This window comes from Eptatretus burgeri, chromosome 9, assembly GCF_056783735.1.
Source record: "Eptatretus burgeri isolate ZD-2024b chromosome 9, Ebu_testis_v1, whole genome shotgun sequence".
Taxonomy (NCBI): Eukaryota; Metazoa; Chordata; class Myxini; order Myxiniformes; family Myxinidae; genus Eptatretus; species Eptatretus burgeri.
The window spans coordinates 104715248-104741656 of NC_140969.1; the positions used below are offsets into that span (position 1 = coordinate 104715248).

General features: G+C 43.9%; 1 protein-coding gene, 1 long non-coding RNA gene and 1 pseudogene across 2 annotated transcripts in view; 1 reads left to right on the top strand and 2 right to left on the bottom strand.

The window, feature by feature from the left end:
• LOC147020823 (legumain-like) overlaps window positions 1-22749 on the top strand; it is a 36812-nt gene extending 14063 nt beyond the window's left edge. The window contains exons 7-14 of the mRNA XM_085896462.1: window positions 2677-2739; window positions 2844-2910; window positions 4618-4736; window positions 5940-6032; window positions 13023-13229; window positions 14668-14838; window positions 15741-15808; window positions 22440-22749. Of these exons, the coding sequence (XP_085752588.1) occupies window positions 2677-2739; window positions 2844-2910; window positions 4618-4736; window positions 5940-6032; window positions 13023-13229; window positions 14668-14838; window positions 15741-15808; window positions 22440-22482 (831 nt within the window). The 3' untranslated portion in view covers window positions 22483-22749. The remainder of the gene's footprint in view (window positions 1-2676; window positions 2740-2843; window positions 2911-4617; window positions 4737-5939; window positions 6033-13022; window positions 13230-14667; window positions 14839-15740; window positions 15809-22439) is intronic.
• Window positions 10921-12069, bottom strand: LOC147020824 (uncharacterized). The gene is made up of 2 exons (XR_015062121.1): window positions 11637-12069; window positions 10921-11551 (listed from the first exon to the last, which is right to left on the bottom strand). It is a non-coding gene; the product is annotated as an uncharacterized LOC147020824 (long non-coding RNA).
• LOC147020825 (uncharacterized) lies at window positions 20311-21624 on the bottom strand (annotated as a pseudogene).
• Window positions 22750-26409: the final 3660 nt, after the last annotated feature.

Genomic DNA, 26409 nt, shown 5'->3' on the forward strand with positions numbered 1-26409 from the left:
TTCTAGTTATGTCTCTTAATTACACAACACTCCAGTACACAAATGCCACACAAAATACACCACACAGAACAAGTCCTGGCGAGGGTCTGCAATCTCCGATTGCTCTTATTCTTGTTTTGTTAATTTATTTGGAGGGTTGAAAATCTGCAGTCCCAGTCAATGACCCGTCCATGAAAAATGTTTATTCATTGTGACGAGACTCAAGTTCAAGTTTATTTCTTCCACCATTCAAAAAAAACTTATTGCAACCATTCTCAAGGAGAACCAAACAGTTCACAAAAATCCCAAGGTAAACGAATTGGTACAATGACAAATGAGTAATGTATGCAATAATATGAATGAGTGTGGAGTAGTCTTTATAAAAAGCTTGGCTGGACGTATTTAGACCCCTTTATTTGCATAATATACATAACTGTAAAGATAGCGTTGGAATGTAGAGTAAGGGAGAATATAGAAAAGAGAAGAAGAGGAGAAATTGGTGGTTGAGGGTGAGGAGTGGGAGAGGATCTAGTCCAGAAAATACTGACAAATTACATCATTATCTTGAATTTAACAAGGTTCAAACGTTCATAAACAGAATAAAATATTTATGAGTCCATTCTCTACCTATTCAGTAATAATAATTTCGACTTATGTTAAAATTTATGGAAGCCGGAATTTGACTAAAGATTCAAATCGAATGAATTCCAAAATTGGGGTCCTGTAAATATTATAGTTAGTCCATCCCCCCATACTGTGTGTGTGTGTGTGTGTGTGTGTGTGTGTGTGTGTGTGTGTGTGTGTGTGTGTGTGTGTGTGTGTGTGTGTGTGTGTGTGTGCGTGCGTGCGTGCGTGCGTGCGTGCGTGCGTGCGTGCGCGCGTCCGTCCAGGCCATAACTTTTTCTGTTATGAGAATATGGATATGGAGAATATGGAGAATAGAACTTATTTTGAGAATATGGAGAAAAGCATTCCAAATTGGGTCGAAATGTAAAAGGGCAAAGCTATAGTAAATATAAATATGCCTTATTAACCCCAATGCAATGTTTCCAGCACAAGACACCCCGTTTTTTTTTTTTAATCTCTTCCGTGTTTCTTTATTTACCATTTAGCTTCAGTGTGTTTGTCCAGGCCATAACATTTTTACCAATTGACCTTTTGTCATCAAATCTTCAGCAAAGCTTTATTATGAGAATATGGAGAACACAAATGAATAATATGTACAATTTTTATTATAACTGTCATTTTTGTCAAGTTTAGTTTCAGTACAAAACAGATGCAGATGCTTACGGGCTTTCATTTTGGGATACTTTCTAGTTTTCTTTGCAGAATTTGTTCTTACTCGTGTTTGGTGGAACACACTGGTATGTCTTGTCGACTAACCATGGACTTCATAATTATTAGTAAATAATTGCACAAAGCTAGTGAGTAATTCTTTTCTATTTTGCTAGAATATAAGGGTTCCCAAATTAAATAAGTATAATTAATTTATCTTTAAAATATTGTTTTCGTGAAATAGAGTTTGTTTGAAATCGATAACCTCCATCACAAATAAATCTCATCTCTTTTTTTTCAATCAATAAAATGTTATCTCTGCAAATTTAAGGAATTTTCCAAAGCAAGTTCACAATAATTCAGCCGAGGCAAGATCAGAGTCGATGAAATAAGTATTTGTGATTTATCCACAAGATCCACCATTAGCCTTAAATCATTAATATAAACGAAGAACACGCACATGTGAATCCTCCCCGAGTCAGTGAGCCAGATTCCACATTCAAAACCTGATGGTTCAGCATTGTTTCGCCATACTCACATCCAAACAGCCGCACGTCTCTCTGGCAGTGTTCCTCCCACCATGACAACAAGTTTTTTTTTTTTTTCAGTGGGACGTTATAATCAATTTTGAAATAATCGTGAACAACTGATATATAATTGATCGATATGATTAAAACTAGCCAAGTAAAATGAAAAAAGGTAAATATTATCAACAGTATTTCTAACATGTTCTGAAACATGGATGATAATGATGCCGATCTCGATTCAAATTGTTGCTTTATGTTGTTATTCGTCACATTTTGCACCTTTCCACTTCTCCCTGAACCCACGTGTTGTTCATTTCATTGTTGCCATGGAATAACAAACTCTAACATGCATATATATATATATATATATATATATATATATATATATATATATATATATATATATATATATATATATCCACAAGGACCCTTAAAAAATACAAAGGAGAAAAATTTAGATTCCTTTTGAAATGTACTTGTTGAGAAACATGCTAAACATAAAACGGGATGTTTGTTTTTTGTGTGTGACATGAAGATAACAGGGAAAGACGTAAACAAATTCCAGTGAGGAAAATACAGATTGACATGGTTTTGAAGGAGTAAAATAATGGGTGAGGAAGGGAACCACAGCCGGATGAACAGTAGAAGGCCAGTGGGTAGACCAAGCGCAAGTTGGAAGCAAATGGTGGGGAAGGTTCTAATGAAAGGCTGACTTAACATGTAATACGCACATGATCTAGCCGAAGGTAGGAAAGGGTGGAGAGCTCTGCTTCAGGCCTGATGCTCTATAGCAGCAGGAAGACAACTCTCAACATTAACAAAGTATCGCATTTATTTTAGAATTTAATGTTACTAAAAAGTGTGGGTTTTTTTTTCAACTACTTCTCTCTTTCAGTTATATGTCCAGGACCTCGATAAAACGATTACACAAATGTATCAACAAAACCAGTACAAAAAGGTAAATGCTCGTCTTTCTTTGATCAACAAAAGCTATATATTTTTATTTATTTAATTTTTGTTCTTTGGGAAGTGATCGTTTTAAACTTGCTCTCGATGATTCAGATGGTCATTTACATTGAAGCATGTGAATCGGGGTCTATGATGGTCAATTTACCACCTAACGTCAATGGTATGTGCAACTGCCTATTGAAAGGCATACTTCACATTTTTCACAGCAACTAACACACACACACACACACACACACACACACACACACACACACACACACACACACACACACACACTTGGAGAATATATAGTTACAAGCCCTGTAGAGTGGCACAAGATAAAAGTGACAAGGGAAGGAACTTCCAAGAACCAAAATATGAAAAAAACTGGAGTGAAGTCTATGCCGCGCCGTCGCAAATCCCCACACTTCACACCAAAGCAAAGTGGAAAATGGCAAAAAGTTCCACCAGGAATGATCCAATACATTTTCAATATCATTGGAATCTCTTGCAATGAAGCTCAGTCTGTGTGCCTATCACTTAGCCATCGCCAACAGGTCGGTGGTCTTTCTCTCTCTTGATGTTGCACCCTCTGCTCTCTTCAATCTCATTCTTCCCTCCTGGTCATCAAGACAACTGTTCACCCCATCCAAAGCCATGACCTATCTTTTCTGCACCCGTTAAGCTTAAGCCACCCCCCACCCCTCCCAAAATTTTGCTTATGTATCCATTTTGTCCACCCCTTGTGCATTCTCCCCTCATCCTCATCGTTACCTGCATCCCTTATTTGTCCGTTTCCGTTTCCCTTCTCCTTCTGTCCTGCTTTTGGCATTTCCCCTTTCACCTATCGTTCCTTTTGCTATGTTGTCCTGGTCTGTTCTGTGTCCTCGCTCGTCCATGAGCCTAGGCCATGTATAAAAAAAGTTTTTTTGAGTTAAATTTTTTTCCTGCATTTAGACCCCCATGACCCCACCCCCTGGGACATGAACCGGAGGTCAAATCCCAAAAAATCGTTGCATATTTCATGCGTCCCCAAATGCTGATTGCGTATAGAAAGTTTCATATAACAAATGTTTTTTTTTTTTTTAATCAGCCCGTAATTGTATTTTTCGATATTTGACCTTTTGACCCCGCCACAGGCCGAGCCAACAATCACACTGCTCTTAAACCTTCATGTCATGCAGTGATCATAACTACCAATGTTGGTGAATTTCTGCCCAACCATTGAGGAGGAGATATCATGACGGACAGACGGACAGATGGACCCGATTACATTATCCTCCATTTCTTTCAAAAAACGTCAGGATGATAATTGAATACACGTGACTTGTGAAGACAGAGCTACCATGTACTACCCAGTATTCTTGTTTTTCCATTATACAAGGATGCACAAGGAACTTGGATGCAGGAGGAGGCCATTTGGCCAATTTTTTTTTTTTTTTTTACACGGACGAGACTCATGGAAGAGCTGGAGTTGAATAGAATGGACTAAAATGGAAAGTGGGGAAACACCAAAAGTAGAGCACAGTGCGATGAAAGGGAGGGGGGGACGTGGTCCACAATCCTTATACACCACCTTAATTCAATCAATCTTTTTCCCAATCTGCGAAAGTATCAGGACTTTCCTGAATTTGATCAGCTGTCTCTCTGGTATCTCAGAGCTTCACATCATCTATAAAAATGGAAAGCTGACTCACAACCCCACTGTCCAAATCATTGATGTGTTTTTTTTTTTTTTAATACCGTGTTGCTGTAATTTTATTGCTGAAACAACTACATCGATGATGCTGAAATGGCATTAAATGGAGTTATATATAGATGATGGAATTTCAACCACTTGTCATTGTTACATTAAACCATAGATGTGTGTTCCCCACTCTGCTTGCAGTATTTTCCACAACTGCATCAAATGCATATGAATCGAGCTATGCATGTTACTACGATTACGACCGTGGAACATACCTTGGAGATTTGTACAGTGTGAACTGGATGGAGGACAGTGACCAGGTATGGTTTTTATCATTTAGACTTCCTGCAAGAAAAGAAGTAACACACTTTTACAAATCCACAGTAATGAGTCTCCACCTTATCCTGGTACTGTAGTTTTATTGCTTCAATAACTCTTATGAGACCTATTCCAGTGGTATTGTCACTTCATGCCATTACCGGCAGAGCCTTCCACACAATGAAGCTAAAGGCGTAGATGCTCGACTAAGAGAGTTCCCTTGGCAATCCATATTGACAAGCATGATGAGTATGTCAATACACTTCAACACGACATGTTTCAATCTGAAAGATGACCCTTAGTGCCCAGAAGATGTCATTTAACTCTCCTCTGGAGCCATCATGTTAAGAACACAATGGAGGATTTAAAGAATCACCGGGCAGGACTAGACTCTGAACTGAATCCCGACCAAGTTATAAACTGTCATCCCAGTGATGCACAGGTAGGGTGATTCATCAATGTGTGCACCATTCCTCTGATGGATGTAAAACAGGCATCCCGTCTGCTAGCATTAGTTGGTAGACGTTAAATATCCCATGATGTCCTTCACGAGGAGTCGACAAGCTAATGCCCACACCCTGAACAAATTGCAAATCCCTGCCCTGACCTACAGTGTAGAGGGCACTGCATCAGTTGGAAAACTGCACCCTCAGCCAATGATGCTACCCCACAAATTTGTGTTGCATTTGAAAGAAGAAGAAAAAGACGATGATTAGGTTCCTATTTGACACTGGAGAAATGTTCTGCACGTATTATAATCGAGGCAGCTTTTCGGTGAAGAAAGTATGACAGCTCTGTAAGAAGAACTCGACCCCATTTATGGAGAATATAATTGGACTTGGAAAAGCTAAAAAGAGAAAAATTCTTGCAGTGGATAAATGGACAATTACCAAGTCCTCCATGCAATTCCATTTGGATGTTTGAGTTGTGAACATTGGGGTACCAAACTGCTAATGTTCATCTCCACCGCAGGGACATTCTTGATCCCGTGATTTGAAAAATCTTTGGTGACTTTTGTTATTGAAATGTAAAAAGTTCATCAAAATAATTGAAAAAAAATGATCCTTGTATTGTATCCTTTTAAGAATTATTTACATTTAAATAATGAATTTATACATCAAGTTTATTCATCCTGAATTATTTTTATTTTTTTTAAACATTTGGTTTTTGAAAGGCCACCGCCATGGCTGCCATATTCCTTACAGAAAGATCTTTCATCTGAGACTCTACAGCAGCAGTTTACAATTGTCAAAGAGAAGACCAGCGGTTCGAGTCACGTGATGCAATTTGGAGATCTGGTAAACCTCACTCTCCCCACCACTCTTCCTTCCCTTTTCCCTGCACCCTTTGTCCGCTCACTTTACTTTAAGTAGGTCAAAATGGCCGATTTAGTAAATTTCTTCAAAAATCTTCTTCTCCAGACCCACCAATTAGAATGTAACCAAATTTGGGTTACAACATTAGGACAGGGTCCTGATGCTAAATTGTGGAGACCGTGCTGATCACGTGACCGGAAGTGTGTCAAAATGGCGGACTTTGTAAATTTTTGGGAAAATTGTGCAAATGCCTTCAAAAATCTTCTTCTCCACACCCACCAGTCAGAATGCCACCAAATTTGAGTTAGAACATTAGTCTAGGGCCCAGATAAGCTCCAGCTCCAGTGGTCCTATTTTTCAGAATTCATTTCAACAGCATTCACATCTGTGCTCTGATGATTTTCTAACATGTAGAACCTTGTGTTTGCGTTCAACTTACTGGGACAAAGCACTCTTTATGTCATGGCTTTCCAGCAATGTGCATCGTGAATGTCGAGAGAATACGCATTGACTAAAATCTGTTCTGAATGTTCGTTACAACCAGGGTGCCTCATATAGAGGTTCAACTGCATAGGTAAACTTGCAATACTTGAAATATGCACTGTAACACTTCGCACTGAACACCATCTGTGAACCATAAGTGTTTATGATTTCTTACCATTGTACACCGTCCCTAAACAACGGAAACCCACAGACACTTCTCCAATCATACGACCATAAAACTGAGAAAACCCCACTCCCTTGGGGAGTGATCATGCCCATGCAATATCACGTGACATGGCATTGTCTTTCACGACCCTCTGTGTTCATGACTCCACGGCCTGACTTTTGCTTTTGGATATTTTCATTTCATTTTCATCTTTGTGTCAGGTCAGGTTCGATCTGTGACCTGCTACAGGTACCATGTAAACCTGTACTAACCTGTTCCATGGTCGGGTTGTCGGCGACTAAACCGTCTCCCCCACCAGGTTTTCTGGTGAGGAGGGTGTTTGGATATGGACACCCAGCAGGATTAAAAACAAAACCTGTCAAAGGGCGGAGGAGCTCCTTGTGAGCCAACGGCCATCCATATCTAGTGCCCAACTGTGTCTGCGGACGTCCTCCTGCAGTTGGGTTACTTCTTATTAGGAGGTTGGTGGCAGGATTTGCACTCCGGCCACCGTAAAACCCTTCATTCCGCAAAACGCAAAAACGCAAAAAAATCTGAAAACCCACTCCGTGGGAGTACCTCCTGTGCAGCTTCCCTTCGCAGGGCAGCTCACCGGATGACGGGATTGGGGCAAAGCCTTCAGGACCCCCAATCTTTGATAGGAGGGAAACCACGGGTAACATCCCTGGGTCAGATTGCGGGAGAGTGTGTCGGAGTGGTGCTGAGGTGTCGCTCCACCAGACGGCGGTCTCCTTGGGTTAACCTGAGGCGGTCCCTTCGGGTGGGTGCCTGGAATGTCCTATCCCTAAGAGAGGATGATCACCTGTCTCTGTTATCATCTGAGCTCAAGCGTTTGGACATCGGGATTGCAGCTCTCTCTGAGGTTCGGAGACCGGATTGCGGCGAGCTAATGGTGGGTGGTTACACCTACTATTGGTCTGGTCGCTCTGATGGTTACCATACCCAAGGAGTTGCTGTAGCTGTGTCCAATAAGCTGACCCCAATGATAATTGAGGTAACACCGGTCAACGAGCGTATTATGAGATTAAGGATTTGTCACTCCTTAGGTGTCATTTCCCTGGTCTCTGTTTATGCTCCGACTGAGGCGAGTGATCTCACCGTGAAGGATGCATTCTACGCCACTCTCGAGTCTGTGGTTGATCAGTGCCCCAGATGAGATACACTTCTAGTCTTGGGGGATTTCAATGCATCGACTGGAACTGATAGGGACGGTTATGAGGTGTGTGTTGGTCCCCATGGGTCAGGAACTATGAACCAGAATAGCACTAAGTTCCTTGACTTTGCAAGAAGTCATGGACTTAGGGTGGCTGGTTCATGGTTTCAGCGCCCACAAGCTCATCGCTGGACTTGGTATTCCAACGCTGGCGGTGTGGCAAAGGAGATTGACCATGTCCTCATTGACGGTCGTTGGAGGATGATCCAGAACTGCAGGGTCTACCGGAGTGCTCAGTTCCTCAATACTGACCACAGGCTTGTTCTAGCAACTCTAAAGCTGCACCTTAAATCCTGGAGAATGGTACCATCCCAGCCGAGGCTGGATGTTGCCAAGCTCAGGGATGAGAGAGTAGCTGAGGAGTTTGCGAACAGGCTGAGTGGACACTTGGGGTCTGGGTGCTTTGGGGGGTCCTGAAGAGTTGTGGAGCGCCTTCAAGACCACCGTCCTTGATGTTGCCGGTGGATGCCTTGGAGCTCACCGCAGGGCAAAGAAGAATTTTGTCTCTCAAGGGACACTGGATACCATTGACCAGAGTCGCAGGGCCAGGCTGAATGGCAGAGCTGAGCTGTTCAGGGAGCTGAGGCGTAAAACTGTACGTGCACTGAGGGTGGACAAGGAGGCCTATGTGCGAGGAATCTGTGAGGGGTAGAGCATCACCTGTGGACAGGTGATTCTCGTCCCGCTTACAGGGGAATTCGCGCATTACGTTCATCCAAGCCCATCCCTCGGAGCACTGCAGTTAGAGCAGAGAGTGGTAGGCTCTTGACAGAGGAGTCTGAAGTGAAGGCCCGCTGGGCCGGTTACTTTGAGCGGTTGTACCAGGCTGATCCCCCAACTGTCGAGTTGGACGTCAAGGGTGTTACAATCCCTGTCGCTGACCCTCGACCGTCAACTGTGGTCCACCTACGCTTGTGGAAACACGGGCTGCGGTGAACCAGTTGAAACGGGGCAAAGCTCCAGGGATCTGTGGCATCCATGCCGAACTTCTCAAGGCTGGTGGAAATGCTGCACTCGTGTCGTTGCATGCAGTTTTGTGCTCTGCCTGGAACACAGGCATCATCCCAACTGACTGGAAGAGGGGCCTTGTTGTCCCTCTCTGGAAAGGGAAGGGTGATCGCCAAGACTGCAACAACTACCGAGGGGTGACGCTGCTCTCAGTGCCGGGCAAGGTCTTTGCTCGGATAATTCTCGATAGGGTTCGCCACCATCTGCTTGAGCACCAGCGTCCAGAGCAGTCAGGCTTTACACCAAAGAGGTCAACGATTGACCGTATCCTTGCACTTCGTGTCCTCACCGAACGCAGACGAGAGTTTCGGCAGGGTCTGCTTGCAGCCTATGTTGATCTCTGTAAAGCGTTCGATTCAGTGAATCAGGATGTCCTCTGGAGGATTCTTGGTCTTCGTGGGGTGCCACCAAAACTGATCGATCTGATGTCTGAACTCTACTCTGGTACTGAGAGTGCTGTGAAGTGTGGTGGTACCATCTCTGACTTATTTCCAGTTGTTACTGGAGTTCGTCAGGGATGTGTACTTGCCCCCACACTTTTCAGCACTTGTATGGACTGGATTCTAGGGAGGATGTCGGAGAGATCAAGTTGCGGTGCATCGTTTGGGAATGTCAAGATCTCGGACCTTGACTTTGCAGATGATGCAGTCATCTTTGCGGAGACTTTGTGACATCCTCTTGGGGGCCCTCGAGGTGCTGAATGAGGAGTCGGAGCTGCGTTGGGATTACGGGTTTCTTGGGTCAAAACTAAGATCCAGGCTTTCGGTGACATCTTGGATGCTGCTGTCCTGTCTGTGTCTGTTTGTGGTGAGGATGTTGAGGTCGTGAGAGATTCACTTACCTTGGCAGTGATATTCATGTCTCTGCTGGCTGCGAGTCAGAGGTCAATAGACGTCTGGGTCGGGCCTGGGGAGTCATGGATTCACTGGATCATGGGGTGTGGCGCTGCCGGTACCTGTGCGGGAGGACGAAAGTCCGAGTCTTCAGGTCCTTGGTACTTCCAGTCTTGCTCTATGGGTGCGAGACTTGGACTCTGACCAAGGATCTGAGACGGAGACTTAATTCCTTTGGTACTAGGTCTCTTCGGAGAATCCTTGGCTATCGCTGGTCGGATTTTGTGTCCAACGAGCGGTTGCTGAGAGAGACTCGGATGAGATTTGTTACCTGCATAGTCCGTGAGCGTCAGTTGCGGCTATATGGACATGTGGCTCGTTTTCCTGACTCTGATCCTGCTCACCAGATTCTCTCAGCGAGGGAGTCTCATGAGTGGAGGAGGCCAGTGGGTCGACCACGTGCCTCATGGTTGCAACAGGTTGACCATCATCTCAAGGAGATGGGGATGGGCCTGGCATCTGCCTGGGGGATGGCCAGACGGAGGCCCCTGGAGTACCGGCGGAAAGTGGACGCAGCGACGCGCTTTTCTGGCACATGCTCCCATACCTGACCTGATTTTCATTGACAGACGGTTTTGTGATTTTTTTTATTTTTTTTTGGAAATCTTGGCTTCGAGTTACATCAGTATGCACACTTCTAGAAAGTACTAAACATATTGTTGTGGATTTCGCGCCCGCCGGCGTGCTGACGGCCACGTAACTCGAATCGCGGCACGTCGCCCACCGGACGGACAATCCAGTCGTGACCCTCTCGGACTAACGCCGGGAACCAGTCACGGGTGGACCTTTCGGTCTCACCGCGATCGAGCCAATCAGCCCCCGCGTGGGATAGGGTTGCTCGCCAAATTCGACCTACCTAAGTACCCACGCGGAGGGTAGACCGGGCGATCGCACCTCGCCGCAGGTCGACTTCGGACACGGGCCACTTAAGCGACCCGTTCCGTACTATCAGAATAACCGAGCGGTGTTATCGTCGACCTCGACGGTTCGATTAATTATCGGGCGTATTCAGCCCACTACCAACCCTTTACGTGAAGCAAGATGAGGATTCAATGGGAGAAAAAGACGAAGCGAAGCGGGAAACAGTTCAACACAAAAGCACATTTATTCGCGGCACACGGGAAGCACACATATTCAATTCCACCAAAAGCACACAAAAAAAACACAATTCCATTTACACAAAAAGCAAATATAAAAGCGAAGACAATGCAGAGCTAATACCGACTACCGAGCACACGGCAACACTTATACAATTCTACTTCACAGACGGCGCCGACAACACATACCCAAAACCAAGGAAAAGAAATACCCTCAAGGATGAGGCGGGCCTGAGGCCGAGACCGGGTCGCGCCTACCCGTCTGGTGATGAGACGCGGAGCGGCGATGGCGCCCCAACTCCGCGGACAGTGTCTGGCAGGGGGTGGGAAAGGGGCCCCCTTGGTCGCACTATCTCAGCGCGGGGGGAAACAGGAGGGGGTTGCTGATGCTCGGGGTATAGAGGATCTTTATTATCCCTGGTGTGCGTCTCCACCTCGGCCAGGTCGCGCTGCCGGCCTCCCTCGGGCGTGCAGCTCCCGGCACCGACGCGAGCACCCCCTCGTCTGCCTTCGCCGCTGCCGCCTCTCCGCCTCTGGACTCTCCGACTCTGGACTCTTCTTTGGACTCTCCTCGTTGGACTCTCCTCGTTGGACTCTCCCCTTCTCCACTCTTCTTTGGACTCTCCCGTTGGACTCTTCTTTGGACTCTCTCCAGCTTCTCCAGCTACTGCAGGCTTCGGGCTCCAGACTTCCACACACTCTGACTGACGAACACGGTCCTTTTATCCCCCCGTAGCTTCGCCTTTGACCCCCTCCCTTTGACCTTTCACCTCGCTCCCCATTGGCCCGAGAAAAAGTGGGCGTGAAGGCTTTTTGATCCACAAATTTGCATATATCGATCGTTCTGGAGGCGGGGCCAAATCGTCCCTCGCTCACCGATTGGACGGCAAAAAGTGGGCGTGTGTCGTTTTTGATCCGTTTTTGAAGCACAAAATCCGTGATTTTGTACACGCTGTTCGACGCGCGCTCTGCACGAGTCCAACACCGGTACCCACAGCGGGGCAAGAACGGTGGCGATGCTACGGTTGCGAGGTGTGACGTGAAGGTCGTGGCGGTTGTGGTGAAGCGGTGGTTGTGGTTGTAATCATGGCGGTTGGTCCAAAATAAAGATAGTAAAAGAAAAACGGCTATCCTGAAGAGTCGCAGCTCGCATAAATGACATGTATTCCCACTAGACAACGGGTTTGGGCTTAACTACACATGTACTTACCGAGATACCTCACCTAAGGGACCTGAATGGTGGTTTGCGAATTTGGTAACCACAACAATATGTATGAGTGGCCAGTCATTGGTTAGAAAGACCTAAATACATATACATGGGGAGAGCAGAAGTACAAGCACTTAGATGGCAAATATTAATTACTCCGATCACTCGAGCACTTCTAATTTCACCTTCATTTTGATAGCCTTCCTTTGTTTCTTCGGCACAGAAGCACTAGTTTCTCTTGTGCATCCTTTGACACCATGACTGGTGAGGGATAAACAAGATATTATGTGCTAGGTTTAGCGGAGGTTTTGATGCACCAACACACTGCCCAGCATCCTGTGGCCCGTCTCGGACTATGTCAGTCATCGTGGAGTGACGGCCGGGTGAGCCTTCAGGTGCTGTTGCGAAGTGATGTGACGGAGAGTGATTGTTGTGCCATCCCTCTCGTTGGCTGACTGTATTTCCCCTCAATATTCTATGTTTGCAGTGCCGGACCAATTAGTATCGTGGTGTATGTAGAACTATAAATTAACAAAGTGTATACGTATTTGTTTTATTGTTAAAAACCGTCCGAAATCCTTCGATTCTTGGTCTTTTATCCTGAAAACCGGGATATCCTAAAAACTGGCAACCCTTCGTTCCCAAAGTTCCCGGTATGTATATATATATATATATATATATATATATATATATATATATATATATATATATATAGGTTTTTTTCCTTGTGCTAAATGTTTGTCTTTTAACTCGTATGATCTTACATTTTGCTGTTGGATTACAGTGTAATTTATTCCTACGATGTACTCACCACGTAAAGTGGATATGCAATTCCCAGCAGTTTATAATTTATTGTGACTCGTACATTATGCTTTGTTTTCTAGAGCATTGGTGAGATGAAGGTCATTGAATTTCAAGGAAACAATAAGGTCCCAGCAGCAGCAGCAGCTTCAACTGTATCCACCAAGCCATTTGAAGATGCAATTCCTTCACCTGATGTCCCCTTGGCTATTCTTCAACGACAACTGCAGAAGGAAGAAAATGAGAACCTGGCCAATACAATTCGACAAAAACTACATGAACTTGTCGAGGTAATCCCTCATAAAGTTTTTTTTTTTTTACAGAAATCTAGTAATATTTTAATTTACCTCTTGATAATAATGACTATATTTGATAATGCATTGAGATAATGTGTTAGAATCCAACAGTGAGGGAAGTCTCAATGGGGCTGCAGTTGTGAGGTGTCACCCGATGAAGCACTACTCTGATGAGCAAACGCAGATCATATGAACATATTAAACGTAATCTGCAAATCTTGGGTTTTGACTCCACAATAAATTTCTCTGGTGTGTAGAAATGTACTGTCCATCAATGTCGTCATCGTCGTCATAAAGTTTTTGTTTCAAACCACATTCTAGGCAGGTCTTGCCTCAAGTTGTCTGCCATTGACGATCACACAAACACAATTGCAGAATTAACGCTCTTACCTTTGAGTTGTCTCGTCTGGGTTTGATTCCCGGCTGGACTATAAACCATCGGATTGGTGCTTCACAAGCAAGGTGTTCTTCACAAAGTGCATTGTCCTTCGGATGAACATTAATCTGGGTGTCTCATTTAAAAAAAAAAAACAGTTTCTGGATGATAAAGGCTTGTGGTTTGATTCGCAGAGTTGGAAATTTTCTCCAGCACCCTGAAGGAATTCCAAATTCTTGGACTGCAATGCAGGGGACACTGCATCAGCAGCATGGCCATGCTCCCAGGAATTATCCAAATTCACAATCAAGTCCTGCACATGATCGGATGAATGAATCGAATGAAAGGTTTTGAGAGTCATGTCTTCAGTACAACATCCCAACGGTCATTACGTGTGTGTTCTGTCTGGAAACCAAAAGGAAAATACTTGCTTTTTTATTTCCTCCACCACCGAAGGTGAAGGAGGTTATGTTTTCACCCCTTTCTGTCCATCTGTTTGTGTGCACAATATCTCAAAAAGTTGTGAAAAGATTCGGATCGAACTTGGTGGACAGGTTGGGTGTGTCACAAGGAAGAATTGGTTCGATTTTGGTGAAGATCCGAATCTGGATCTGGATACGAGAATTATTTACTTTTTAAAGTGATTGTTCACATTGAGAGATCGGGCCAAAAACGATATAATACTGTATAGCATGATATCTCAAAAATGTATTGGGCCCGATATGTTCTCGTGGATCAGGCATAACGTGGCAGAGGTATGCGCTCAACCGAGTGCCCTTCTAGTTATTGCATGTAATTTGTGCTGCAGGAATACTTAAACACAACCGAACAGAACACTTTAATCCAGATCTCAGAAGTGTTGGATAATCTACAACTGGAATCCTGAAAATCTGGAACAGATATTTGAAGCTATTGTGGCATCTGGGAAATTTCTTAACATAATACTGTACAGTGCTCGTATGTTAAAAAAGAAAAAAAAATTAAATCCAAAGTACAACCCATGTGAGCACGCACAACTACTTTCGGTTCTCGGAAATCCCTCTTTTGTTTTTCTAGATCCGGCAGTCGATGCAGCAGGTGGTAAAGAAGATCGCAGAGATAGCAACTTACTCAGAAGAACAGAAGACAAGAATTCTGAATGGGCAGAGCCTGCTCAGCCAACACGCCTGCTATGAGGCTGCGGTGGTGGCTTTTAAAAATCACTGCTTTAACTGGAACCTGCCAAAGGTATTGTGATCCTCTCCTCTCCTATGTAATATAAGGACCTTGGTCACAGGAGGATGAGATATGGCCGATCATGCACGTGCTTTCACCAGATCCCATTCATTTAATCTATCATTTTCTTAATCGTCCATGATACAAATACAAATATTGAACAAAAAGTTGATTTCACTGGGTTGGAGGTGGTTGAGAGTAGTGGTGGTGGTGCTGGTGGTGAGAGAGAGAGAGAGAGAGAGAGAGAGAGAGAGAGAGAGAGAGAGAGAGAGAGAGAGAGAGAGAGAGAGAGAGATAGAGATAGAGATAGAGATAGAGATAGAGATAGAGATAGAGATAGAGATAGAGATAGAGATAGAGATAGAGATAGAGATAGAGATAGAGATAGAGATAGAGATATGGAGAATAGTGGAGAGGAGAATAGTGGAGGCATGCAAAAGGGATATTACCAGGGTTTTACCTTTTTTGTGGGGGGGGGGGTTATGGGGGTTATGGAGTAAGGAACGGATGAACATAACCAGCGCATTCACTTTTTGATGAGATCCTCACACAGACATCACAATCACTTTACATGTATACAATCACCCATCCATGCCTAGGTGACGTGCTTGTCCTACCGATATCCATGTACCCCCCAATGCTTCGAGGTGCCTGTCTAATTCAAGTTTGAATCTATCTTCTGTTTCTTGGACCCCATTTTCCGCTTAATTAACACCAGGTGGGGTTGACTCAGCCCGTCATCCTTCTGAGGTCGGCAAAATGAGTATCAATGTACTGGGGCACAGCATCAGCGGCATCGTCAGACCCAAACAAAATGATGGCTAACCAGCAGCAAAGCTGCCAAATGCAATAAGATATATTCATCATTAAGAATCACCTTTTAATAGATTATGAATGTTTTGTTTTTATTCCAGTTCGAATTTGCTCTTCGTCACCTCTTCGTCTTCCAGAACATGTGTGAAGAAAATATTCACCCTGAAAGGTAATGTCATTTAATGCTGGAACCTTTTAAAATGATCAACCTCGAGTTCTCTCTCCAATCCACCCAGCATGATTTTTAAATTTGTTTCTTGTTCTCATAGAGGAAACATAAAGGTTAGCTGAAAGATGACAGTAAAATCATAATATAATGGGCGTAAGCCTGGAACTTCTAACACACTTTTCTCCGAACATATTCTGTTCATACGTCTGAAATCTTCACATTATGTGTTCCATGTATTTACGCAGGTGAAAGCGGATTTAAAAAATCAAATATAGATAGAACTTTTAAAGAGGGAACCGATGACGTCACAATCAGCAGCGTTCGGCGGCAAACCGACGGCCGGGTCCTAGACGACGTGCTTCACTTAACTCAGTCCATGAGTTCAGGACGTTTGTTAAACTCAGCATTTACGACTTTTATCCTGCCATGTTGTTAATCTGTTGACGGAGGTAATGTAGAAACGATGAATATGTCAAATCGTTCATGTTACTCATCCGGCATTATGTGTCAATGCCAACAATCTAAAGCGACCGGTCTCAAACGCTACTAGTTAGTGTATGTCATTGTGTAATTTGGTCAACTTTTCATATAGAATCTGGAAACTTGTAATTTTTCACTTCCTATGTTTACAGTGAACACAAAAACAGCTGTTTCCAATTTTTTTATTCATAAGCATTCACCAAAATCCAAAATTTGAGAAATCGCCATATTTTACCCATTATAGCACATTCAGAGAAAAAGCCTGGTGTTGGCGCAGTGGTAAGGGCAGTGGCTTGGGACCCAAGAGGTCCTGAGTTCAAGCCCCGTTGGGACACTGAATTAATATATGTATGTATATGTATATATATATATATATAATGTGTATATATATAATGTGTATATATATAATGTGTATATATATATATATATATATATATATATATATATATATGTATCTATATATATATATATATAAATATATATAAACCAAGTAGAAAACACCAGGGGGTTGACTCAGCCTGCCATCCTTCCGAGGTCGGCGAAATGAGCACCAGTTGTACTGGGCCCGGTGTATGCCCCGGTTAGAATAGGTGTACCATATCCCTGTGTGTCGTAAGAGGCGACCAGGGTTGCGTCAGGAAGGGCATCCGGCGTAAAAACCTATGCCAAATCATTATGCGGACAACAAAACGAATTTCCATACCGGATCGGTCGAGGCCCGGGTTACCAACGACCGCCACCGGTACCGGTGGTCAGCAGGGTACCAGTGGAAATTGTGCTACTGCTGGGCGAAGGAGGAGAAGGAGACGGGGAAGGCGAGTCCGGAGGCAGTGGGAGAGGGGGAAGGGTAGAAGTGTGGAGGTGAGAGTTGGAACTCTGAATGTTGGGACGATGACTGGCAAAGGGCGAGAGTTGGCTGATATGATGGAGAGAAGAAAGGTGGACATACTGTGTGTACAAGAGACCAAGTGGATGGGGAGTAAGGCGAGGAGCATTGGAGGTGGTTTCAAACTGTTCTACCATGGTGTGGATGGGAGGAGAAATGGTGTCGGGATAATCCTGAAGGAAGATCATGTCAAGAGGGTATTGGAGGTGAGGAGGGTGTCTGACCGAGTGATGAGTGTGAAGTTGGAAATTGAAGGGGTGATGATGAATGTCATCAGTGCATATGCCCCACATATGGGGTGTGAGATGGAATATAAAGAAGATTTCTGGAGTGAGTTAGATGAAGTGGTGGAGAGTGTATCCAAGGATGAAAGAGTGGTGATTGGAGCAGATTTCAATGGACATGTTGGGGAAGGGAATAAAGAGGATGAGGAGGTGATGGGGAGGTACGGTCTCAACAAGAGAAATGTGGAAGGGCAAATGGTGGTAGAGTTTGCAAAAAGAATGGAAATGGCAGTGGTAAACACGTATTTCAAGAAGAAGGAGGAACACAGGGTGACATACAAGAGTGGAGGAAAGTGCACACAGGTGGATTACATCTTAAGTAGGAGATGCAACCTGAAAGAGATTAGTGACTGTAAGGTTGTGGCAGGGGAGAGTGTAGCTCGACAGCATCGATTGGTGGTCTGTAGGATGACTTTAGAGGTGAGGTTGAGGAAGAGAGTGAGGGCTGAACCAAGGACCAGATGGTGGAAGCTGAAGGAGGAAGACTGTTGCGTGAAATTTAGGGAGGAGGTGAGACAGGCGTTGGATGGTGGTAAAGATGGGTGGGATGATTGGGCAACGACAGCAGAAGTTGTGAGGGAGATAGCTAGGAAGGTACTTGGTGTGACATCTGGACAGAGGAAGGAAGATAAGGAGACTTGGTGGTGGAATGAGGAAGTACAGGAAAGTATAAGGAAGAAGGGGTTGGCTAAAAAGAAGTGGGATAGTCAGAGAGATGAAGAAAGTCGGCAGGAGTACAAGGAGTGGCGTCGAAAAGCAAAAAGAGAGGTGGCAAAGGCCAAGGAAAAGGCATATGATGAGCTGTATGAGAAGTTGGATACAAAAGAAGGGGAAAAGGATTTATACCGATTGGCAAGACAGAGGGACCGAGCTGGGAAGGATGTGCTGCAGGTTCGGGTGATAAAGGACGCAAATGGGAATGTGCTGACGAGCGAGGAGAGTGTGTTGAGAAGGTGGATGGAGTACTTTGAGGAGCTGATGAATGAAGAAAATGAGAGAGAGAGAAGGTTGGAAGAGGTGGAGATAGTGAATCTGGAAGTGGGGTGGATCAGTAAGGATGAAGTGAGGACTGCTATGAAGAAGATGAAAAGTGGAAAGGCGGTTGGCCCAGATGGAATACCAGTGGAGGCATGGAAGTGCTTAGGAGAGATGGCAGTGGGGTTGTTAACCAGATTGTTTAATAAAGTCTTGGAAAGTGAGAGGATGCCGGAGGAGTGGAGATTAAGTGTACTGATTCCGATTTTCAAGAATAAGGGTGATGTGCAGAGCTGTGGAAATTACAGAGGGATAAAGTTGTTAAGCCACACCATGAAGTTGTGGGTAAGAGTAGTGGAAGCTCGGTTGAGAGGAGAGGTGACGATCTGTGAGCAGCAATATGGGTTTATGCCAGGAAAGAGCACCACTGATGCGATGTTTGCTTTGAGAATGTTGATGGAGAAGTATAGGGAAGGCCAGAAAGAGTTACATTGTGTGTTTGTGGATTTAGAGAAAGCTTATGATAGGGTGCCAAGAGAGGAGTTGTGGTATTGTATGAGGAAGTCGGGAGTGGTGGAGAAGTATGTGAGGATCGTGCAGGATATGTATGAGGACAGTGTGACAGCGGTGAGGTGTGCGGTAGGAATGACGGACCGGTTTAAGGTTAAAGTGGGATTGCACCAAGGATCGACTCTGAGCCCTTTCCTGTTTGCAATGGTGATGGACAGGTTGACGGACGAGATCAGACTGGAGTCTCCATGGACCATGATGTTCGCGGATGACATCATGATCTGTAGGGAGAGTAGGGAGCAGGCTGAATCGAGCCTTGAGAGGTGGAGGTACGCACTGGAGAGAAGGGGAATGTTGGTCAGTAGGAGAAAGACGGAGTACATGTGCGTAAATGAGAGGGAGGGTGGTGGTATGGTGCGGTTGCAAGGAGTTGAGGTGGGGAAGGTGGATTGGTTTAAATACTTGGGATCAACTGTCCAAAGTAACGGAGAGTGTGGGAGAGAAGTGAAAAAGAGAGTGCAGGCAGGATGGAGTGGGTGGAGAAGAGTTGCAGGAGTGATTTGTGACAGAAGGGTAGCTGCAAGAGTGAAGGGGAAAGTATACAAGACGGTAGTGAGACCAGCTATGTTGTATGGTTTGGAGGCGGTGGCGCTAACAAAAAGACAGGAAGCAGAGCTGGAGGTGGCAGAGTTAAAGATGCTGCGATTCTCGTTGGGAGTGACGAGGATGGATAGGATAAGAAATGAGTGTATTAGAGGGACAGCGCAGGTAGGACGGTTTGGAGACAAAGTGAGAGAGGCGAGATTGCGATGGTTTGGACATGTGCACAGGAGGGAAACGGAGTATATCGGGAGAAGGATGTTGAAGATGGAGCCGCCAGGCAGGAGGAGAAGAGGAAGGCCAAAGAAGAGGTTCATGGATGCGGTGAGGGCGGACATGCGGGTGGTTGGAGTGTCAATGGAAGATGTGGAGGATAGAGCAAAATGGAGACAGTTGGTCCGCTGTGGCGACCCCTAGCGGGAGCAAGCCGAAAGAGGAAGAAGAAGCACATTCAGAGAAAATAAAAAATATCTGTTCAGCTAAATTTAACCCAGTTAGGCATTATTTACGAACCCCCCCAAAAGATGACAGCCAACTATGCACAAAAAGGACGTTCTGCAGTACTGAGAACATACAATTTGAATGGATGTGCGAATACAAAACACAAAGATGCTTAGGCTTATATAATTATTTAGTCATCCAAGTCCTCGTTTTCCTCGTCATCGCTTGAATTCTCATCAATTGCGACATTGTTGCATGTGTCCTCAGCTCCTTCACACTTGCAGAGCTCTGTGTAAGCACTTACTTTTAAGTAAAAAGCACTTACTTCACACTTGCAGAGCTCTATGTGCTTGCAGTATTGGCTGAGAGATGACCGTTACTGACTGATTCAAATCATGTGTTCGGGCTTCAGTTTTTACTGTGGACATGCCTTTCAAGATCCATAGAATCATGCTGTGTAGTTCATGCGGAACTACATCTTCTGCTGAGTTTTCCAGCGTTCCATTGAAAACCCAAGGGTCCTTTTTTACCTGCTCAATCGATTTACGTAGCACCATGGAAGCTTCGAAGATCTTCTTCATGTTATCATGTGGGTCAGGTCTGTGTACTGCTTCTCCAACTGCTGCGTTTTGTTTGGCTTTGGAATGTATCAGCGTAGGCTTATTTGGTAATAGTGTGAACTGAACGAGTTTGACATTCTTCTCGATTTTCTGTCGCAACCATCTCCGTGCTGTTTGGGCATTTGAAAACCTTGACCAATATTCAATATCGTGTTGTTTCATCTTCGATACATAGTCCTTTTTTGCTTCATCGATGGGTATGATTTCACCTCATTCGATATGCTCCTGTATTTCAGCAAAGAACTCGATTTCGGATGCTATATAGTGAACAGTTGTTTCACTATCATCGGTATTGCCACCGGTAGGGGTATTTGAGGAGGGTAGACTGTCTCCAGCACACTCAAGCTCATGCTTCAGAAGTTGCCACTGTTCAGTTATACACTGCTTGTGATGCACAACGTCCTGTGACAGTGCATCATTGTCAGATATGACATTAGCATAGTTCACTTTCCACTCTGGGTTGTTGGAGTGTTGCACTATATCATGTATCAGAGTTCCAATATTTCCTGACCGGCATTTGTGCAAAACATCTTGAACTTTACCTTGGCAGAAAAAAGCACTTACTTTTATCGTAGTTCATGGATTTTGAACGAGTGTGCCTTCCTGATACTGACAGTTCTTCAGGTTCTCCATGGTGCGATGAGGTAGCTGGTTTCCCTATGGTTCGTTGAAGAAGACTAACATCGGATGTTGCACAGGCTCGTTTATATCGCTTTTCATCACGTTTTATATGTTCTTTATTGGTGCTTGCCACGTTGCATGTTCTGTGCCACACAACATGCTTGTCACTTAGATCACCTGCTGTCAAGTCCCCGATTTTTTTGACTGAGTGTAATGAACTCAGTTCCCAAAACTCGCTCTCAAACGAACCGCTGTCAAGAATTTGTCGTACGTTGAATGTTCCTCAGATTGTGGTGGTTCTTTCAATTGCTCTTGTTTGGAGCTCTGACACTTTATGCATAGTTTATAGTTTATTTCTGTGCGCGCCCTTTTCTCCGGGGGTTCTTCGCTCTGTGCCATGACTTATCTGCAAATAGAGAAAAAACACATAATTGATAATTTTTTATGTAAAAGACACTACATGTATATTGTCTAAATATGCAGGATCAGGCAAAGATATCAGAGTGGTCATATTGATGTGTTAGGGATTATTATTATGATGCCTATTATCGATCTTCTACTGCATACACTGTGTCTGAAAATACGAAACGAAATTTGTCATCAAAATTTTTTATCCATTTTTGTCACTCGCTGGCCGCCATCTTGGATTTTGTCATTAGCAATGTTTGGAAAAATTGGAAACAGCTGATTTGTAGTCCTATGTGATCTTAGGAAGTGAAAAAAACACAAGTTTCCAGATTCTATATGAAAAGTTGATCATTGTATGAATTGCTACATAACATAAACTATACCATGGGCACCCAGACACGCCACCAATATGAACTGAGCTGTTGAATGTGGCACAAAACATCCAAAGAAACTACCGTAACTGAGTATTGTGATCGGTCCTGTCCCCCATACCCGTCACAGACGGGTATCTGCTAGTAAGGATTAATCATGTAAATGTTGAACAAGAAAGAACTTTGTGATAATGTTGTTTTTGTTTTTGTAACTTGTTCAACTTGATTTCTGTTGTCAAGACAGTTATCATGACACGACACAATGGTCATGAGAGGTTGAAGTAAAATTGCTCAAATATAAATGGAGTTTCATGTCCTGCAAGACGTAATATCTTGCAAAATTGTTCTGATTATAAATCATCTGTCATAGTTAATGAAAGAGGTACACCTCCATGTTTTAATAGACAAAAGTTTTTGTTTTTGTTTTTGTTCCAGGATGCAGCAAGTCATGTTGAAGGTCTGCCAAGGACTAAATTAATACGACATGTTGTACCGACACCACTTCTGACAACCAACTGTTCAACGATCATTTTGATTCGAGTTAATACTTTTATCAACCAGTTATTCCTCGATTACCACTTTTATATAGTTATGAATTTATGTCAGAAAGAGTGCTATCCTTTTAGTTGCTCCATCTTTTGCTGCTTTCTCAGATTGATTAAATGATTCCGCTCGATTAATGACACTATTGCAATCACTGTTTTTGTTTACATTTTGCAACTAATAAATGGATGATGAATCTGAAGTTTCCACTCTGACCTGTTTTAAACACTTTTATATGATGAAAAAAAAATTCCAACGAGAAAGCATCTCAAAATGCAAAGCCTTTTCCTTTCATCCGATTTGTATGCGAAGTTAACTAATGAAAAGAACAGCTAAGGAAAAAATATAGATATTATATTACAGTACTTGGTGTTCTCCATATTCCAGTAATAAATGTTGACAATTTGATGACAAAAGCTCAAATGGCAAATAAGGAAACATGGAAGCGATTACAAAACACAGTTGTCTTGTTGGGGCTCGAACCCCGGTCTTTGAATTTCAATGCTGTAATTAAGAGACACAATCATCAACAAATATAATGGCTTAATCACAACAAATATAGTGTAGCTTCACACACAACACAAGAAGTTAAGAACAGGTCTATAATTTATTTTTAATCATTAATCAATCAATTAAACAAACAATCAACCAAACACCCCATTAACCTGTGCACAAGTCGAACAGAATGCTATTACGAATAATAATAATAATAATAATAATAATAATAATAATAATAATAATAATAATAATAATAAACTGCTCTGTCTATCTTCAGTCACCCCTGGTTTTATAATCATTTTTAGAGAAGTACTCTTGAGCAAGACACATCTTGTGGTAAGTGGCTCAACCAACTTATTCCTGAGTGAAGCACATCTCATGGTTAGTGGCTCAACCAACTTATTCCTGAGTGAAGCACATCTCATGGTTAAGCCGATAAGGATGTGGGTCCAGAGAAGCACCGTATATGGGAGTCCTTCTCTGGTTTCAGCAATCAGCAGGGTCCCTATATTGGAACTTTTACAAGACATCAGCATTTCAAACACAGCATCTTCACTTTATTTCCAAGCACCAGAGAGAGAGGCTTTTCCCTCCCTCCCTTCAGGCCAGCAGAATGGGTAGCGTTTTCGACAGCAGTCGTGCCGTGGAAATGAGGAAATATCCTTTGCGCAGTTTTTTACTTGGCCCATGTCTCCAAATACAATTCATGGTTATATCTTAAATCATCAAAGTTTAACTAAATGCAAGCAATAAACAACTTTTAATCAAAAGAAGATATTTAAAAGTAAGTTTTAAATGAAAGAAAAGATAAAATCTCTTTCAGCCCTCACAGTCTCATGCTGTGTTGTGGACAGGCTGATAAGGTCTATCTCTACTCACTGTGACTTTGTCGTGGGATCATTTTGCTATTCATGGTGTAATTTGTAAATATGCTTGAGCTTGGGTTGATCGTGGGTTTACCAGTACCGGGTGCAATCGGAAGTTAGATTAGCGGGTTGGTCGGTCGCAGTTGGAATTAAACATTGGCTCGGATTTCAAACGCCTTGGACATCTTTTCCTTCCATGTTAAAACTTTGCCCTTTGATATTTTGACTCGATTATTTATTAATATTTTTAATGTGGAAGGTTGGTGTGGGGGGGGGGGGTGGAATCCACAGTGAGAATGTCAAAAGATCATGGTACGGACCGTGTGATTCATGTAACGTAGATTTACTCTTGTAAACAGGGACCTGTTAGAGTAAGTCGTTTTAATTGTTGCACATGATGCTGAGGAGGCAGCATATATAATTTATCGACAGGATAGTCAGTGTATTATTGTATGTGTAAACACATGTTGTTTGTAAGTGGGGCCAGGTGAGGACTTCCCATCACAAAAGGTGTCACACATTACAAAAAAGGCAAAAAGGCTGATGTGCTCAAGCCATGGTGGCGGAATGCACTGTCTGACCCGGAAGCAGGGAAAGACTTATTTTTATTGGGGCCACCCCGTGGGCACAACAGCCCAGTGGATGACCCTGCTCGGAAGGATGAGGAGGATGGAGTGTGAAGAAGAAGCAAGGAGGATCGAGACCAATAAGAAGTGCCTTGAAAGGAGAGAGGGCACACCAGAACTCCCGCCATGTAGAAAGAGTGAAAAAGAAGTTCACTCCAGGTTTTGATTGCTCCCCGTCTTTGGCTGGCTGTGTTCTATTATTGCTCATGGAGAACAGCCCTCTGAAATGTGGACACTGTTTCCAAGCCACACCATTGCCGAGCATCTTCTCCCTGCAGTTGTTGGGACAGACAGCATGAGGGGCTGGTCTGTGGACGTGGGTTGATCTGCATGGATTGGGTAACAGTACAGCCAACCGAACAACCAATGGAGCATCTGTGGAAAGTTATGGAGCGTTTGGGAAAGGCCTGGAAAGGCCCATATAACCTTCCACAGATAGTATGCTATGATTAATATTGATGGGTTCATAGTGTGGGAAGAGAGTCTGGGTTTAATTGGTATGGGTTACATGGGAATATTGGCTGTACAAGGCACTGCTGGTCTTGAACAGGCTCCTCAGTGGTAATTGGGTTTGTTCAATTTACCTTTCCCCATTGGCACAACTCGCCATACTTTGCTTTTGGGGGTATGCAGGAGAGTTGGGGAATTTTTTTCGGAGGAGTCGGAGCCACTGGAATTTCGGGTTTCCTGGGTCAAAAATAAGATCCAGGCTTTCAATGACATCTTGGATGCTGCGATCTTGTCTGCACCTGTTTGTGGGGAGGATATTGAGGTTACGGAGAGATTCACTTTCCTTGGGAGTGATATTCAAGTCTTTGCTGGCTGTGAGCCAGAGGTCAAGAGATATCTGGGTCAGGCAGGAGAGTCATGGATTCACTGGATCATGGGGTGTGGTGCTATCAGTACCTGTGCAGGAAGGTGAAAGTCAGAATCTTCAGGTCCTTGGTGCTTCCAGTCTTGCTCTACGGATGTGAGACTTGGACCCTGACCAGCGATTTGAGATGGAGACTTAATTCCTTTGGTACTAGGTCTCTTGCAGAATCCTTGGCTATCGCTGGTCAGACTTTGTGTCCAACGAGCAGTTGCTGAGAAACTCAAATGATTTTTTTTTCACCTGCATAGTCCGTGAGCATCAGCTGCGGCTGTATGGACACGTGGCTCGTTTTCCTGATGCTAATCCTGCTCATCAGATTTTCTCAGCGAGGGAGCCTCATGAGTGGAGGCGGCCAATGGACCAGCCATGAGCCTCGTGGCTGATGCAGGTTGATTGGCATCTCAAGGAGATGGGGATGGGCCAGTGATTCAGTGTGATATATATGAATAAAGGATTGTGTTTTGTTTGGGTTATTGGTGATGATTTGCATGTCTGCAGGCCACTGCAGATGGGAACACCACTTTTAGCATGTACTGCAGGTGGAGGTAGAAAATGAATTGCAGCTGGGGAAGGATCATTGCGTATAAGGTTTCTTGGTGGGGAAGTGGTTCATCTCCACAGTTGGATCAGGCTCACAAGGAGAGTGAGGAATGTGGAGCTTTGTCATACCCCACCCCTGGTAGCCCAGCAATTGAGTGGGTATGCGAAACCCATCAGGAAGAGGGTTGGATAGGTTGGGCCATGGAGCGGAGGACCCCTGGCGAATGTGCCCAGCTGACAGCTGGAGCAGATGATATCCAATGGGGAATGTGATCATTTAAATGAGTTTGATTGGATAAATGAAATTGTTGATAAGGTAGGCCTGTTTGTTTTGCTTTTGTTTTTGCCTTCTTCTCTCCCCACCCTGAGGATACCATCTTGAGCAGAGGGCGGCAAATGAAAATTGTAATACTTCTTGTGTATCTAAGAACTGATTATTGAAAGGAAGGGGGATAGAA